Genomic DNA, 17,197 nt, shown 5'->3' with positions numbered 1-17,197 from the left:
TTTTTTTCCTTGTTAAATTATGATTACATGCAAAGAGAAATTAAGGGCCTCATTTCTATTTTGGCCATGGCCGCTTAAAATGAATACAAGGTATATATGTCGTTTTGTTCATGGGCCAGAAAGGCATATTTATTTTCTTAAGTGTTCGAGGATTTGAAATTGTGGTATAAAAGTTTGGTAAGGGTTTGGTATACAAAAGTGAAACAATTTTTTAAGTAAAATTTGTCTTTGCAGCGTCCAATGGCTGTGTTGTGCAAAAAGAAGCATTGTTTTTCTGATAAAAGATCTCCAGAGCAACAAATGGCTGGCTTTGCTGCCATTTTCACATTATCCTTTCGCTCACACAAGAAAGAGAAAAATCCCTTCCACAGAAGCCTAGCTAGCTACTGTTGATCCCCACTTATAATTTTTTAATTAGATATTAAAAAAAACATATACTTTTAATCTAGGTCCTTGTATCACGAACTCATGGTTACTTTTCTAGTTTTAAGTTTTGTTATTGAACTTTCAATTATAAAGGATTATGTTTGAATTTTGTGATACACACTTTTGGTTGAAAGTCAATATAATGTTCTATGTTAAGATAATAACTTCTTATGGTTAGTCTAAGGGGTGAGGGGATATGAGTTGAGAATCGAGGTTAGGATATCGACTACAAGGGTTAATGCGCTTAACTACTTGAGCTATAAGCCCTTTACAAATAACGTTAAAACATAATAAGGTCAATGATATGAAAAAATTATTTTCATGAAAGAAAAGACGTTCGTTGAAGAACTTTGTGCCACGCATAACTGTTTGTTTAATTTGGTTGATTTAAAAAAGTATATACATGACATCATAATGGGACTTGAACATGTACGATTCAAATTATGAGATCAGATTAGGATAACCCCTACAAGAAGATAAGTGTTTTATTGAATTACATCCATGTGATTGAACATTCATGCAATTCATACTGGTAAAACACCCTTCACTTGAGGGTTTATGGATGTATGACTATTGTTTTATTCCTTATCTTCCTTTTTCTTGCTGTTCAAAGGATAAGGCAAATTATTGTTTTCTTTGTCTTTTTCTTTTTCCTCGAATTTTACGGTAGCACTCCAAGATTTAAATGAATGCATTTCAAAGAATAACACAAAATTCAGCATATAAGAATATTCATATAATTATCACATGTCGGTCTCTCTTATAGCAACCACATATAAAAACTCATCTTCATTTAAAAAAAAAAAAGAAAAAAAGTTATGAAAAAAACCATATCACCCATGTGCTAAGGGTACATAATTTCGTTTTCATGCCGTGCCATGTAACCTTATGTCAAAGAGAAAGGTTAAACAAATTCAATTTATTTACAAGCCGTGTACACCATTTGTTTGTGTTTTCGTTGTCACATCCATATCATTAGAAAGCAATCATAAAAAAGAAAAAAATAAATCAAACTCTACAGAAAAAACCTAACAATCCTTTCTTAATTAGGCTAATCTATGACTAGGCTTTTTCCTTTGTGTAGAGGCCTAGCTTCAGATTCATTCTTTACCAAAGAAAAAAATAAAAACACGTCAGGTTCACATCCATAAGGCTTTGGCTCCACGTCATCCACCCAGATGCATTAATTCAATGATTTTTTTGTGGTCTTAAAAACTAATAAAAAAAAAATTAAAAAAAAAATTAAAAAAAAAAAGTGGGAAAAAGGGCAAAATGTGATGTATGCCAGACAAAGGTGGTGGCCTGTGGGGACTGCACCCCTCATTTTGAAAAGGAAAGTTAATGATACAGGCTTGTTGCGTTTTCGACTTCTGATTGGTCCAATGGGTACGTAGTTGTACGGACGATGTTGACGTGTTGCTAACATTGTACTATCCTTGCCATTTTTAACTCCACACCCTTTTTTTCTTTTCTTTTTCGTTCTTTGCTTTTGATTTTTCTATCAGCCCTCTTGTCACAAGAACACAAAACTAAATACATAAATAATCATTAAAGATAAATAAATAAATAAATATATATATATATATATATATAAAGTGGCATATATTTATTTAATATATCACATAGAGATAGAGGAGAGAGAGAAAGAGGACTTGGTTTTGTGTCTGAGAGACTTTCATGAACCAAAGGGGAGAGGAAGCTGCTTCCTTTCTCATAGTCGAGTGTTTTTTTGCCTTTTGTGTCCAGAATTTCTTTTTCTGGTCAGTTTTGTGGGTTTTACCAAAACAAGCAAAGGATATGGGGCTTTTTTGTTGCCAACCGCTGATTTATATATTATTATAGTATATTTTTATGTTTCTTTTTCAAGGTGGGGTTCTAAGGGAGGAAAATAAAGACATTAATGAAGATATATATGGGAAAAAAAGCAAAGGTAGGTACAGCTTGTGCTTAGCTTGGTGGTGTGTGAGCCCAAGTAAAGGTCAATCAATCTCAAAATCTTCCTTCCTACTCTCTCTATAATTTCTGGGTCTTTGTGGTTTTCCTCTCTCAATCCTCCTCATCTCTCTCTCTCTTTCCTTCTTTGGCATCTTCTTCCTCTCTTATTTGTCCATAGCTTCTTTCTGGGTTTCTTTTTGCATATTTAGAAAATTGGCTCAGCTCCCTTTAAACTCTGTTTTTCTCTATTTGGCTTGTTGAGGAGATTTGAGCTGAAGAAGTTTTCTGTTTTGCTTTGTCTTTTGGTTCTTGGAGTTGAATCAATCAATCACAAAAACCCACCTATTTTATGTAATATATATATATTTGTATTTTTCAGGGTCTAGTCCAAAGTCTTTGCTCACAAACCTGAGAAGGTCTCTTTTAGTTTCTGTTCTTTCCATTTTGGGCTTCTTCTTCCTTCTTTTGTTTGTAACCAAGAGGCTATTTGGGGCCAATTTCTTAGCACTCAATTCTTCCCCTTTGCCTCTCTCTCTCTCTCTCTCTCTCTCTCTCTCTCTCTTCTTCATATCTTCATTTTGATTAACGAACTCATATTTCCTTTACACAAATTCTATATATATTGAAACCCATTTGAATTGAAGAAGAGGATCCAATATATTTAACCTCATCTTTATCATCTTTCCAAGTCCTACCCACAAGTCACAAAACCTCTCTCTTCCACAAAACAAACCCAAAAAAAGCTTCTTGGGTTAACTTTACCTATTGGGTAAGATTCAGTTAACTTCTTCACCTTCTCCTCAACTCTTATCCCTTTTTGACACATTGTGTTCTGAATAGATTTGTGCAGTGAAAGCTGAGAGCGCTTCCTTCTGTTAAAAATGGTGAGAGGAAAAACCCAGATGAGGCGCATAGAGAACGCCACCAGCCGCCAAGTCACCTTCTCAAAGAGGAGAAGTGGTCTTCTAAAGAAGGCCTTTGAGCTTTCAGTTCTCTGTGATGCTGAGGTTGCGCTCATAATATTCTCTCCAAGGGGAAAGCTCTATGAATTTGCAAGTTCGAGGTATTTATTTAGAAGCTTCCCCACATATATATATATATATATATATATTTATATCAATGTTCTTTTTTATGAATGAGAATTAATAGATCCAGTATTAATATATATAATCACTGTCAAGCATACATAAATAATGGTCTGTACGATCGAGGTTTGTTTGTAGGTTTATATATGAAGTCCTTTTTTCCTTTTCCTTCTAAGTTGCATATTTGTTTTTCGTTAGTACTTGCATTTCTATTTATAGTAACCTTTGAACAAGTGGCACAGTAATCTAGTTTCCTTCCACTGAGTTTGCCTTGCTATTGTCAATTACTAATGGGTTTCTTCATCCGCAGAAACTGAAGGAAGAATAATGTACGAAAAGATTTACATTAAACAAACCTGGCTTAATCACAATTAATGCTTTGATTAAGTTTTTTTATTGTTTGTAATTTTAATTAACAAGAGAGGACAAATATGTGGGAAGAGCGAGAGAATAGAGAATAGACATTACCTACCACATCAGTTTTTTCGTCCAAACTTTGAGATATGATCATTTTCATTCTAGATGTCCATTTTCCTACAATTATAATCGATCCCAGTGCACAGTAATTATTTATTTTATTTTATTTAAATTGGGAGATAATATTATTTAGTCTAGCATATCAGGAAAATGTATTGAGACACAAATGCATCATCTTCACTTTTTTCTCAACATTATTTGATAAAAGGTGATGAGTGCATGCAAAATTTTATTTAAAAAAAAAAACTAAAATAAGATTTGTATTTTCTAAAACAGCTTTAAAGAAACATGAATTTCAGTCCACATATATACATGTATGTTTTCCATAAAATTTGTATTATTAGAGTGTATTTGTTGAGATCTATCAAATAAGACTCAAAATGAATACACATGAAAATATGTACGAAAAAAAGGTGAAACAATTTACTTTTATAATGCACTGTATATGGCCTCAGAAAAGATGATTAACATCACTCACATCATGATATATACGTGTATTTGTATACAGTATCCTGATTGATGACATGTTTCGCATTTGAAAGATCATTATCCTTCACATCATGATATATACGTGTATTTGTATACAGTATCCTGATTGATGACATGTTTCACATTTGAAAGATCATTATCCTTCTTTTCATGCATACGTTTATCTATATATATAAAGCAAAAGGCAGAGAATGGTGAAACATTCAAAATACCAGAAAATGCCCTTGGTTAATGCAAACATTAAGAATTGAAATTATTAATTAAATGATGATAATATGGTAAATTCACAATTTTTCATATTAAAAAAATTAAAATTAAAAGAAAATTGAGATAATGGGTCCTATTTTTATGGAACACAAATATCCATTATCTTTTTTAATTCTAAAATAAATTTAAATTTTTTTAAAAAAAAACCTCTCGCATGCGCGAAAGCGCGTACAGAGAGGCTAGTATTCATAATGTAGTACATGAACTTGTCCCCATTATAGTTTTTATTTAGTTTAGGATCCCCTTAGGTAGTGTTTTGTAGTATTTCCAGAGCTTTTTAATAGTTAACTTCGGAAATTTATGCAAACAGTTTGGATGTTATTTGTACAGCAACTAGGGTTTCTATGTTTGTCTATAACTAAACCTCCTATATATGTTGCCCAAGCGGTCTAGCCTAGTGAAAAAAGGCATTAACTTACATACGTCGTATTAAGTTCAAATTCTCATAATACCTTAGCGGTGTGTGTGTGTGAGAAATACCCCCTTCCCTTCTAATGTAGACTATTATACATGTGTAGACATTCTGATAACCTGTTTCTATGATGGATTCCATAGGCATTAGGGATTTAATTAAGGGTTTTTTTTTATCACTTTCTTCTGTGAACCAAATGCAAAGTTCAGTAAACACTTGACTGCAATATATGCATATCTTGTCAATCTATTTAATAGTCAGTTACTATACTGTTACTCTGCCTAGCTACTTTCCACCACTTGCATGGTAGGGCTGTTATAGCAGTAGCAGTTTTGGGAGCACTGTGCTCATAAAGTAACTTGTTTTTTAGTTGGAAAGCTTTAAATAACTTGGACGATTGTGTGAAAGGTAGAGAGAGATAGAGAGAAAGACAACAATGTACTTTACACTTTTATGTCATAGCTGTGCCCGTGACAGATTTTGTAATCGCCATATAGGACATAGGCTCCTAGAGTCACTCATTATGTCTTGTATTATCTACATATTTTGCCAAAGTAGAGTTAATTGCCATGCCATGAAATGATGTGTCATGCATGTCCAGATTCTTATCTTTCTCTTGTAATGTATTTTCCAAGTTTGAACAAAATAAGGTAAACATTAGTAGGTAGATGGTTTGGATTTAAACTCTAATTTAAGTCACATAAAATCATAGGAGTGTAGATACATAAACCCAAATAATCACCAGTAGATATCAACACACAAATCATCATTAGGTTTCTGTGTCCTGGAAATGTATGAAGTGATTGCATTTGGGTCAGAATTTCCTTGTTTGATGACAAGGAATACAATCTTTTCTACCCAAGCCAAACAAATAATTCACTAAAACACAAAGTTTACCATATGGACCAAGCCAGATTAAGAATTTGTGAAACAATATCCAGCAATTTCCACCTTGAATCAAATTCTGTCAACCCAATTATATTGCTGAAGTTGTCATAGATTGGTATTTTGTGGTGTGTCATCCTTGTTTCTTCTTCCTCTAGATTGGTACTTTTAGGAAATTATTAGGGTTGAGTGTGTCATCCTTGCTTCTTCTTCCTTTTCCATTTTTTTTTTCAAATCAGTATTTTGTGGAAATCAAGCATTTTTGCTATGTTGAAGGCTGTAGTTGTCTTGAAAAACAGATTCGAGATATAATGATGCATCGGCAGATATTTTCATCCTTGCCTATGAACGTGGGCATATTTTGGATCACGTTAAATTCTTCATGTTCATTTTATTTTATCTTCCGATTCATTCTGTGTTGCTTGAGTTTGATTGATATTCTCATTCATAACTAATCTGGCCTAACATAAAATTCAAACCACCTAATGTAATTCTCTATGTTCTTTGTGATTGCCTTATTTGTTTTTACTCATTTATATTAATTCTCTCGTTCTTTTACTTGTCATAATAAACCCCAAGTCAGTTTTCCCAAGCAGTGTTCTACTACTACTATCAAAACCACGAGCAGTGTATGTCAATGTTTTAGCAATAGAGGAAACGATGAACTACCATATATTTTCCTACGCCTTTTTGGCTTGCCATATTACAATGCCATGTGATCTCTAATTCTATGAAACACATCTTTTTAGATAATATGTACAGGATTTGTTCATTTGAATACATTGGTTTTAATACTCAGCATGCAGACAACCATAGAACGTTATCAGAAGCATACAAAAGACAACCATACCAGCAACAAATCCGTTTCCACTGACCAAAATATGCAGGTGAATTCTTGGAAACCATTACCTTTCTTCCAAAATTTGACTGGAGTGAACTGGCCGCACATTTTGAACCCTGAACTCTAAACAAATCATATGAAAGTGCATTAGATTTTTCTTCTCTTGATTTTCTGATGAGTTTGCATTTGAATTGTTGTGCAGCACCTGAAGCAAGAATCATCTAGCATGATGAAGCAGATAGAGCTTCTTGAAGTATCAAAACGGTTCATCTGAAACTTTTCTTGTATCTTATAACACGCCGTAGTTGAAATAGTCAGTTTTTTTTTTTTTTTTCACTCTTCTTTTGTAAAGCGCCTCTTTCTGAACCTGGCATTGCAATTGCTTCAGGAAGCTCTTGGGAGAGGGTCTAGGATCATGCACTATTGAAGAGCTACAAGAAATTGAGCAACAGTTGGAGAGGAGCGTGAGCAACGTTCGAGCAAGAAAGGTTGATCTTAAACCAAACGTTGTGCTGCATTTTTCAATAGAATCTGACAGTAACAGTCTCATTTTTACTAAATGGATATTTAACCTACGTTTTGTTTTTTTGCCTAATACTCCAGACTCAAGTTTTCAAGGAACAGATTGACCAACTGAGAGAAAAGGTAAACTGCCACAATAAAAAGTTAAAAAAAAATTATGGGCTGTTTGTTGTTCTATATTCCCAAAGTTTGTGCTTGTGCTAGCTAACTAAATATGACGCCTTTTTTTATTTTTTATTTTATTTTTTTATGAAATTCAGGGGAAAGCCCTAGCAGCTGAAAATGAAAGACTAATTGAGAAGGTAAGTGCCTCCTCTCAATTTCTTAATTTTATATATAAATAAACTTTTTCTGTTTTCATTTTCATCCTTATGATGTCATGGATATGCATTCAAAGCTAAATTGTTGGACAAGACGAATCTGCTTCCAAGAAACCGAAAAACTCAATATATGTTAAAACAATTTTTTATTCTTCTTTGTAGTGTGGTAAAATCCAACCAAGGAAAGCATCAAATGAGCAAAGAGAAAACTTAGCCTACACTGAAAGTAGTCCAAGTTCTGATGTTGAGACTGAATTGTTCATTGGACTGCCAGAAAGAAGAATGAAGCGCTAGCTTCTCCTCAGAGTGCTTAATATTCTAATGCCATGGCTGAGCAGGAATATAAAATTCTGTAGTTTTTAGATTGTTTTGGTTTCTGCATTAGATTGTTGCTCCGCTAAATTGCTGCATTGGAGCTTTGCAAGCAATAAGACTGTATTGTAATAGGGATCATATTAATTGGCTTCTTGAAATGATTGTGATGCATATATATATGACCACGAAATACTATTGGACTATCTCATCTTGATGTATCTTATTTTTCAAAGACAAATTCTCCAGTGTTATTTCCTGAGCCGTTATGCTTGCATGAAATGCAGAGCATCTGTCGTCAGTTAGCTGGCAGAAGTTTTTAAATATCATGTTCTTCAGAGTCTAATAGTTATGTGTAACATATTCTTAGTTTAAAAGTACACCCCCTCTGCCTGTTTATTTTTTGGTTTTTGTTTATATACAACCGGTATTCGGGTTGGAGAATCTCACATATGATCTCGGTTGCAAAGATAAATGCTCTGAAACTATTTGAGGTATTTCCTTGCTTCCCCTCCCTCTCTTTGTTTGAAGCAAACGATAGAAACGATTTTAAATGATTAAAAAAGATGGAAAGAATTTATATAACAGAACAGATTGCAGCTTGCTACATCCATGTAAAGAAAAGAAAGTACCCAATATTGGGGAGATTCAAGCCAATTAGTACTAGCAGAGGCATGGAAAGCCAAAAACTCATGAGTCACCCATGGCATGAGATAGGGTGGGGTGCGAAGGGTAAATCCTAGACTCGATTCACCCGAAAAAAAAACTCATGAGCCACCCCTATTACCTGCCCAAACTGCCCTCCTAATGTTCATAAAAAATGACACACCCCAACTACGTGATATCATGAATGATAGCTTCAACATTATGTGCAGCACCACCAGAAGCTTAGCATCAGAGTCCACCTCCAAGCACAATCATCCCTCAAACCTGGTTTCCTTAGCATGGAAACCAATTTATTTTAAAAGAATAAATCTATTTTTTTTTCTTCTGCTTTTTTCATTTTTTGTTTTCCCCCTTTTTTGTGTAAGAATATAAGTTTATGATCTAATGGTTATCCTATATGATCCTCTCAAGCAGTGGTTTGGTGAAGAAATTGGTCGACAGCTTCTTTTGTGGGCATTGCTGGTATAGCTCCTTTCTTTTGCACCGTGAGAGCACCACATGCATTGGCAAACAAGAGAGCTTCTCTCAACCTTTTTTCATCCTGAAGAAGAAAAATCAAGATTTCAATACCATACTGACATTCTAACAAGTCGTATCGTTGGTTTGATACCGAAGCCAGTGGCATATGACTCAAGATTCAAGTCATACAAGGTGACAAATTACATACCTTGTACAGATTTAGGTCTGAACCCCAGCTGTTGAGTATGGCACCGACAAACGAATCACCGGCACCAGTAGTGTCAACAGCATCAGCTTTGATGCCTTCAACCTTACCCTTAAATTCCTAGACCACAGTAAAAAAGGGATCAGTAAAAACAAATTGACAAAGAATGAGAAAAGATGCCAAAACGCCTAATGTTTTGATTTGACAGTGAATAGAAGGTTTAAGATCAATGTTAGCATCAAAACGTGGATGTTTACCTTTGTATAGTATCTGCAGCCTGCTGCCCCTTCAGTTACTATCAGAAGCTTCAGATTGGGGTGATAAAGTTTTTTCATGACCACATCATCATCATAAGGATCATCACCTCCAGTCAAGAACTCAATTTCTTCCTCACTTATCTGCAATTTTGCAAATATTATTCCCCATATCTTAGTTATATTATTTGTTGATCATAATGTGATGGGTGGTTTTTGGAAAATGCACCTTAATAATGTCAGCTTGGTTCCATATGCTCATAATGCCTTGCTGAGCAGCCTCTGCAGATGGCCACAGTGGCAATCTCAGGTTTGGATCATAAGAGAGGATACAACCAGCCTTTTTGGCAATGTCCATTGCAGCAAGATGAGCTGATCTGCATGGTTCCTCTATCAAACTAATCGATCCATAGTGAAAAATGTCAGCCTGCATCAGTCAATATTGTCAGGAACTGAAGAAGAAAATGACTATAACCTATAAACTTTCATCAAAGAGAATATTGAAGTTACCTTTTTTATGAGATTCACGTCAAGTTCTTTCTCATGAAGAAGCTTATCAGCACTTGGGTTGCGGTAGAACATGAATTCACGTTCCCCGTCACTTCTGAGTGTAACAAATGCCAATGCAGTCCTTGCATTTGGGTCAAAACGCATGCCGGAATAGTCCACATTGTTTTCTTTCAGAATATCAGCCAACATGTATCCAAATTCATCTTTACCAACCTGAGATGCAGAACGTAGAGACTTTACTGTTATAAACAGACTCACATGATAGATGAGAATCAGAGAAGAATATGATGTAAACCAAAATGTTCATAAAACTAGTGATAAAACAATGAAGCTGAAAATTAATATTGATCTTGCATGCTTAGAAAAAAGCACCTTGCCCATAAAAGCTGCTGAGCCTCCTAATCTTGATATTCCAACTGCAACATTAGCAGGAGCTCCACCAGCAGCTTTTTTGAAACCTTCTGCATCTGCAAGAGAAACTCCAGCAGTAATTGGGACGAAATCGATCAACATCTCCCCAAAGCAAACAATCAGTGCTTTTTTCTCTTGGGTGCTCCTTTTCTTAAAAGAAAATGATTTAGATGAACCTGCATGGGACCATTTGCTTAAGAGTTAAAGATCAATATTGATAGAAGTACCAAATTAGTGGCAGCAAGTTACTAATACTAATCTGAAACTGTAAAATGGTAATGCATGAATGAAACTTCTTCAGATTGGGAAGCTCATCAGCACAAAAATTCTCCTGAGAGAGTTAAAATTCTTATCAGTATCCGATCATTGACCTCAAAAATCCAATTGGGTACAAATGAAACTTTTAAAAAAAACCCAGGAAGAAGAAAAAAAGATGATGAGAATAAAACTGTTTCAAACTCAAGAATTCCCAGTAATAACACATAACTTAAAGGTGCAATGAATTATTAATACCAGCAACAGAGGAGGAACTCCTAACAAACTTGAAGCTACCCTTTTTGGATCGCTCGAGTGTCACTGGGAAGCAGCTGCAACCTGTTGGGGCCATTATAATGAATTAACTCTACAGAAACTGATCAAGTTATTGTTTTTGATATATATGTATATATATATATATATATATATTTTTGGGTAAAAATTGTTTTGAATTTGATTGTGACCGAACGTTGAATTGAGAGTTGAAAAACGCCAATCAACGTTGGTTTTTGACAAAATCGAAACCCAAATCAACCCTGTTTCACAATCAGATTAAAACAAAGAGTTTATATATTGCACATTGGTTTTGTGTTCCACCACCACCACCACCACGGCCTGCTCTGCTATTATTAGAATGCTTCCATATCTCCAACAACTTTCTCTATTTTTGAGCTAATTTTAGCTGAAATAACTAGAAACTCATTTCTAGTTAATAATTTTGCCAAGTGACTGCTTCAACCATGGTCCCTATTTTAGATATTCATGAGTTTTTTTTTTTTGGTTGTATTTTGAAATGAAAATATGGGTTGGCTGCAGCAGAATCTCAACTTAATTTATCTTTCATTTTGTGTTCTTTGCTGTTTGTTTTGTTAAATAGAATTGGAGTTTATGTTTTGACCCAGTCTTGCCAAGGGAAACCTGCTGTCAGCTAAATTCTTTGTAAGAAGATTATCAAATTGACCTGCATTGATCTTGGCCGGTGTAGGCCTTATTCTTTAACATAAATTTTTTTTGAGTTTCTTAATCTTATAGAAATTTTTCTTGGTTTTTGAGTTTCTTAATCTTATAGAAATTTTTCTTGGTTTTTGAGTTTCTTAATCTTATAGAAATTTTTCTTGGTTTTTGAGTTTCTTAATCTTGCTCACATATATTATATTAATTAGGTGTATGGAAAGTTAAAATTGGAGTGCAAATCATTTCCCTTTAAAAAGTAGTTAGACAAAAACCAAAAAAAAAAAAGAAAAGAGATTTCTCAAAAATATAATTGCAACCGAGAATGTCTCTTTATGACAAAAACTTACATATTACGAGATATCAAAATAAGGTTATTTTCGGTGACATGCACAAAAGGTTAAATGATGAGTGTCGTAGATAAAAAAGGATAAGGGGACGCATGCTCTGCTCTAATACATTAAGTAATTGAAAAATCAACATTTCCCTCAAAAAATAAAAGAAAAATCAACGTTTACTCAAACACACCCTATCATATTCCCGAACCACCTTTATAATTGTTTTATTTTATATTGGATTTGATTTATCAAACTTCAAAGCCCACTCGATCAAAAAAATAAAAAATAGACTTAAAAGCCCACCTAAGGTCGAAGGCCCTATTGAATGGTCCTTCTCCTTAACAAGAATTCTACTGGGCTAACAGAGGAACAGAGGTCCAAACTTTAAGGGACAAACTGATATATCAACAATTGGACGAGCAACGGCTCAAATAATACAATCGAATTAACCTTCCGTTTAAATAGGAGAAAAATAATTCGGAATTTAGTTAAAAGAATGTAAAACGGGTCCAATCTCTACAAAATTACAATTCTAATATAACAGTGGACAAAAGAAGCAATTCAATAAATAAATTTTAGAAAACAAATGGATGAAAGATTAGACGAAAAATATAGCAATCTGAAAGCGAGTAAATATATATATATGTGGAGAGCATTACAATTCCAAAAACAAAACAATATATGTAGGGCAACCATAGGGTCATATATTCTTGCAAGTACAATGAAGCCATGCATATGGACAATCATAAATATATATATATATATATATATATATATAAATTATCCTTTATTTTTCATATTGATCAGACTTTCAAAGAACCCATCCCTGGATGAAGTTGGTCTCACAAGCCATGCTCTTCGAAATCGAAGGCCCCTCAGCAGGAAGATATTGATGGTACCTGTTTGAACAACAACAACAACAACAACAACTCTCATTTCAGTTATAATTGTTGACTCACTTTTTTCTGAATTTTTTTTCTGGAAAAAAACGAAAGAGAATTAATCTAATTAGAGTTTACCCTATTTGCAAGACAGGTTCATGAGGTTGGCAGTCCATGGGGTTGGTTTGGGAAGAATGGAAAGAAAAGCTGCTACTTCCAGCTGCTGCATTCGAGCTCCACATGTTTTGGATGGCTTTAAGATTTTGTCCTTCTGTCTCCAGCTGAAATAACAATCAAAGCAAGAAGAAGAATACCAAATAAATATATATGTTTCAACTGGTTTTAACAAGAAAAATATCAGTCGATATATATTACCTTGACCCTCAGCTGCTTGTTAAGATCTCCAAGGTGACGCTCCTGCCATGTTCAATTAGAAACCATGATCACCAAAGAGGACGTCGGATTAGATGCTAATCATGACAATTTCGAACACAAAACTTTACCCGAAAAAGAAAGAAAAGGAGAACAAATTCGGGTTTGAAATATCTTATTGTTCCTGCCTAGCTAGTAGAATTTTTATGTGTTCATCATGGGGTTGGCAGTCTCTTTATTTTTAGAAGTAAGAATTATTGTACAAGACAGTTGACTTTGTATAAATGATATAAAATTATACCTTTTTGCGCAGGTCCTCCATTTGTTCAATCATAAGCTGTGTCTACAACCAAGAACAACCCGAATGTACAAAATATCTCAAAGTCGAATTATATTTTATTAATTCATAACTAGTTAGTTTAACATTGTCACACTTACTTACCTTCCTTTGCCTGGCCTGTGCAAGAGCTCCTTCAAGTTGTTTTTCAAGATTTTGCAACTCCTTCACATTCAGTGGTCCGAGATCTTCCCCAAGCAATTGCCTTGATTAAAAAAACATAGCACCCAAAAAAAAAAAAAAACCAAGGTTAGCATATATATTATACAGTGATGCTAGCTATCAATTTTTACTTAATTATGGATATAACTATTGATTTCTAATCAGTTGCAGCATAACCTTTGAGTGCGCAGAAGGGATTCATATTTAGCCTTCAGTTTTGTGACTTCTTGATACCAGCTCTGCATGATCAACAGCCAAAAACAAGAATTAAGAACGCTTTATGAAGAATCATTAAGCATATATATATATATATATATATACATCAAATTAATTAATTATGTGAAATCGATGGTTCGAAAGGAAAATACCTGTGCTTCACGTTCAGTGCTGTTTTCCTCAGGATTGAAGCAGGAATGTTGGTATCGTTCGAGGGTTTTGGTCATACTGCCAAGAGAAGGAATAAGGGAAAAAGTGTTGAGTTTTGAGCCTATTATAGCAACTTGATTCAAAGCAATTTACCAAACACATCTAAGAGAACAGTGGAGATATGAAGCCAACAAAGTGGCCCTAGCTATCACAAGTTGTGATGAGCTACGTTACAAGCATTTCATATACATATATTCTAAGAAATAAAATGTTTTGTGCTGATTATGTAAGGTAATCAAACAATGTGACATATGATAAATTGGGAAAGAATGTGACAAAAAATAAATATATTGGGTACTCCCAACTTTAATGTGGTACTAGAGCAGAAAATTTATTTGCATAATTACCCATGAATCAAATTAAAGAACTTAAAGTTGGAACAAAGAAATATTAAAGAAGTAGAAGTTACACAAGTGATTCTGGTGAAGAAAGAACTTTTCAAGAAATTTGCAGCAAATTAACTATTGGACTAGCCATTCTTTGAGCACAATGGTTAAAAACAAGGAATGAATCTCTCTCTCTCTCTCTCTCTCTCTCTCTCTCTCTCATACACAAATGAGTCCATGACTCACAGATCCTTGTTGAGCGGCTAAGGATCTTCAGTTAATCACCATAAAATACATGGTCTCAAGTATTTTGATTCATATATAGGCAACATGGTCTGTACTAATTTAAACAAGTGTTGCAGCTTTATAGTTATACTTGAATCTTTTTTGGCTTGCATTTTAGTGAAACATTTTAGAATCCAGTTTCAGACATTATTTTCAGAAGGTACGCAAAACTCAAAAGAAATAAACTTTTGAAACCAAAAAAGGAATTTTTGCTATGCAATATATGGTCTATGACATTATTTTGTACAGAAAAGTAAGGGAAACACTAAACAGGCAAGGCATACCTATAAACTACTGGACTGATGATATCATCAGATGTGATTCAGATTGCAGGCAAATCTTGACACATGAAAGGCTTTCAGAGAGAGAGAGAGAGAGAGAGAGAGAGAGAGAGAGAGAGAGGAATTTCACCAAAGTAGCAAAACAAAACAAAATTTACTGGGGGAACTTGGATACATTGATTAACATGGAAACATTGTAGAAGATAAATCATTTAATGTACCATTCACCAATATGGAACATACAATTTGAAAGTTGGACTGAGATCCAGTTTGTCAAACCAAAATCCTTGACTACCAGTTCTTGCTAAATCAACCTGGGATTCACTTTCCGGGAAAAGGCCATTTTAGGTAACACCTTTTCTGAAAAATCTCTGGTTCAAAACTTAATACTTATCTGGACCAAAACCATGACTTTACCAAAGAAAATGAGCAACCCTAGTTTTTTAAAACAAAAACAAAAATAAAAACAAATTACCATAGATCTGAAGGACAAAAGATATGAAGAACAAGATTTCATCTCTGGAGCTTCTAATACTTGATTTGCCACAGCCTCATTGGAAGTTTTTATAGGGAGAGAGAGAATCCAAATGAATCTAGGGATCAAAAGATGAAATAAAGAGGCCAGTATATACATCTGGGGATATGGGTGTGTTTATAGAGAGAGAAAGGGACTGTATTAAAACCAAAAGATCATAGGATTTAAAGAAATGAGGACAAGTTTTGATAGTCAATGGATACTGAGAGAGAGAGAGGGAGTGTCTGTGTGTCTGTGTGTGTGCTAAATGTTTGATTGCTCCTCCTACTTCAGAGAGAGAGAAAAAAAGGGCGGTTCTTGCACAGAGGTACAAGAGGAGTTTCCTAGTCAGGTTTGCTGCTGGTTGGTATTTAAACCACATGATATGATGAGAACTTGTTCTCATATATATGAAACCACAGGAAAAAAGGAACCACATCCATATACCCAGAAGAGCAAGCTAGAGGGCTGAAGAGAGAGAGAGAGAGGGATGATGAAACGTGTCGATCTGTGAGTGGTGAAGCTGGTAATGATCTCTCTTACATAGAGACGCAGAAAAACCTTCTTTGCTTGATCCAAAAATCGTTATAGAGCACAAGGAGTACCAGAAAAGATATTGCTTAGGCAGGGTGAGATGTCAGAGACATGAAATAACATAAGACAGCACAGAAATCTAAAAGCTATAGAACAAAATAAAGGGAAAACAAAAGTTAAATCTTTGAGAGTGTGAGAAGCAGAAGAAGAAGGATGCTTGTAGTATTCAATTAAAAACAACAAATCTGAAACCAAAAATCCCAAAAGAAATTTTAAAAAAAATATTATATGTAAAAAAGGAATGAACTTTTTTGAGAGAAACAAATGCAAACCAGTGCACCTTGAATAAGAAAGTGTGCACACAAAAGAACAAGGAAATCTAAGAAATACCCCATTACCACACAACCAAAAAGATAAGCAAAGAAATAGTTTTTCTTTTGAGAGAGAGAGAGAGAGAGAGAGAGAGAGAGAGAGAGAGAGAGAGAGCAATCTTACCCAGCACTTCCAAACTCATGGAGCTTGCCACGGCTAGAGAAGATGATGAGGGCAACCTCAGCATCACAAAGCACAGAGAGTTCATAGGCTTTCTTGAGCAAACCATTTCTTCTCTTTGAGAAAGTCACCTGCCTGTTGATCTTGTTCTCTATTCTCTTCAGCTCCACTCTCCCCCTCCCCATATTACCTCAATATTAACCTCTTCAATTCTTCTTCTTTTAACAATTAAGAGATTATCTGAGATATTGTATTTATGTGGGTCTATTTGTTATTCTTATATATATTTATATGTATACATATATTCCTCTACTTTTTATGTCCTCTGTAAGAGATGGGATCGTTGGAGCTTACACAAAAATGGAGGTGTCTGTGTGAGAGAAGTGGGAGTTCAGAGGGGCCTTTGCTTATATAGAAATGGGATGTATGCTTTAGCAGAGAGAGAGAGAGAGAGAATAGAGATAGAGGGGGCACATGTACCAATTCTGTGTGATCTTCTAATAATATTACAACAAAATGGAAACCCAGTAATTCTTTTTTGCTTATTCTCTTTTTCTTATCTTTGTA

The 17,197-nt window shown here is 34.4% G+C and overlaps 3 protein-coding genes across 5 annotated transcripts; 1 reads left to right on the top strand and 2 right to left on the bottom strand.

The window, feature by feature from the left end:
* LOC18785269 (MADS-box protein SOC1) lies at positions 2,065-8,248 on the top strand. Of its 2 annotated transcripts, none has more exons than XM_020557125.1 (8): positions 2,065-3,130; positions 3,212-3,424; positions 6,776-6,863; positions 7,020-7,081; positions 7,206-7,305; positions 7,421-7,462; positions 7,600-7,641; positions 7,822-8,248. In XM_020557125.1, the coding sequence occupies exons 2-8, from the start codon at positions 3,243-3,245 to the stop codon at positions 7,951-7,953; spliced, it is 648 nt and encodes a 215-aa protein (XP_020412714.1). In that variant the 5' UTR covers positions 2,065-3,130; positions 3,212-3,242; the 3' UTR covers positions 7,954-8,248. The 2 variants fall into 2 exon arrangements, with proteins under 2 accessions (XP_020412714.1, XP_007221064.2); XM_007221002.2 differs by having other exon boundaries at positions 2,066-3,130; positions 3,202-3,424.
* Positions 7,981-11,083, bottom strand: LOC18786688 (probable fructokinase-7). 2 transcript variants are annotated; one of them, XM_007218645.2, is made up of 7 exons: positions 10,990-11,083; positions 10,438-10,652; positions 10,066-10,278; positions 9,785-9,982; positions 9,559-9,699; positions 9,305-9,421; positions 7,981-9,178 (listed from the first exon to the last, which is right to left on the bottom strand). In XM_007218645.2, the coding sequence occupies exons 1-7, from the start codon at positions 11,081-11,083 to the stop codon at positions 9,044-9,046; spliced, it is 1,113 nt and encodes a 370-aa protein (XP_007218707.2). In that variant the 3' UTR covers positions 7,981-9,043. The 2 variants fall into 2 exon arrangements, with proteins under 2 accessions (XP_007218707.2, XP_020412712.1); XM_020557123.1 differs by lacking the exon at positions 10,990-11,083 and adding an exon at positions 10,957-10,975.
* On the bottom strand, positions 12,736-16,990 carry LOC18786447 (agamous-like MADS-box protein AGL6). Its single transcript, XM_020557124.1, has 8 exons — positions 16,634-16,990; positions 14,141-14,216; positions 13,950-14,011; positions 13,716-13,815; positions 13,575-13,616; positions 13,277-13,318; positions 13,040-13,182; positions 12,736-12,919 (listed from the first exon to the last, which is right to left on the bottom strand). Exons 1-8 carry the CDS (start codon positions 16,813-16,815, stop codon positions 12,832-12,834), a joined length of 735 nt encoding a protein of 244 aa, XP_020412713.1. The 5' UTR covers positions 16,816-16,990; the 3' UTR covers positions 12,736-12,831.

The sequence above is a fragment of the Prunus persica genome, chromosome G2 (genome assembly GCF_000346465.2).
Source record: "Prunus persica cultivar Lovell chromosome G2, Prunus_persica_NCBIv2, whole genome shotgun sequence".
In the NCBI taxonomy this organism is placed as follows: domain Eukaryota; kingdom Viridiplantae; phylum Streptophyta; class Magnoliopsida; order Rosales; family Rosaceae; genus Prunus; species Prunus persica.
The sequence above is the reverse complement of the archived record's forward strand: the minus strand, read 5'-3'. Positions and strand labels throughout refer to the sequence as shown.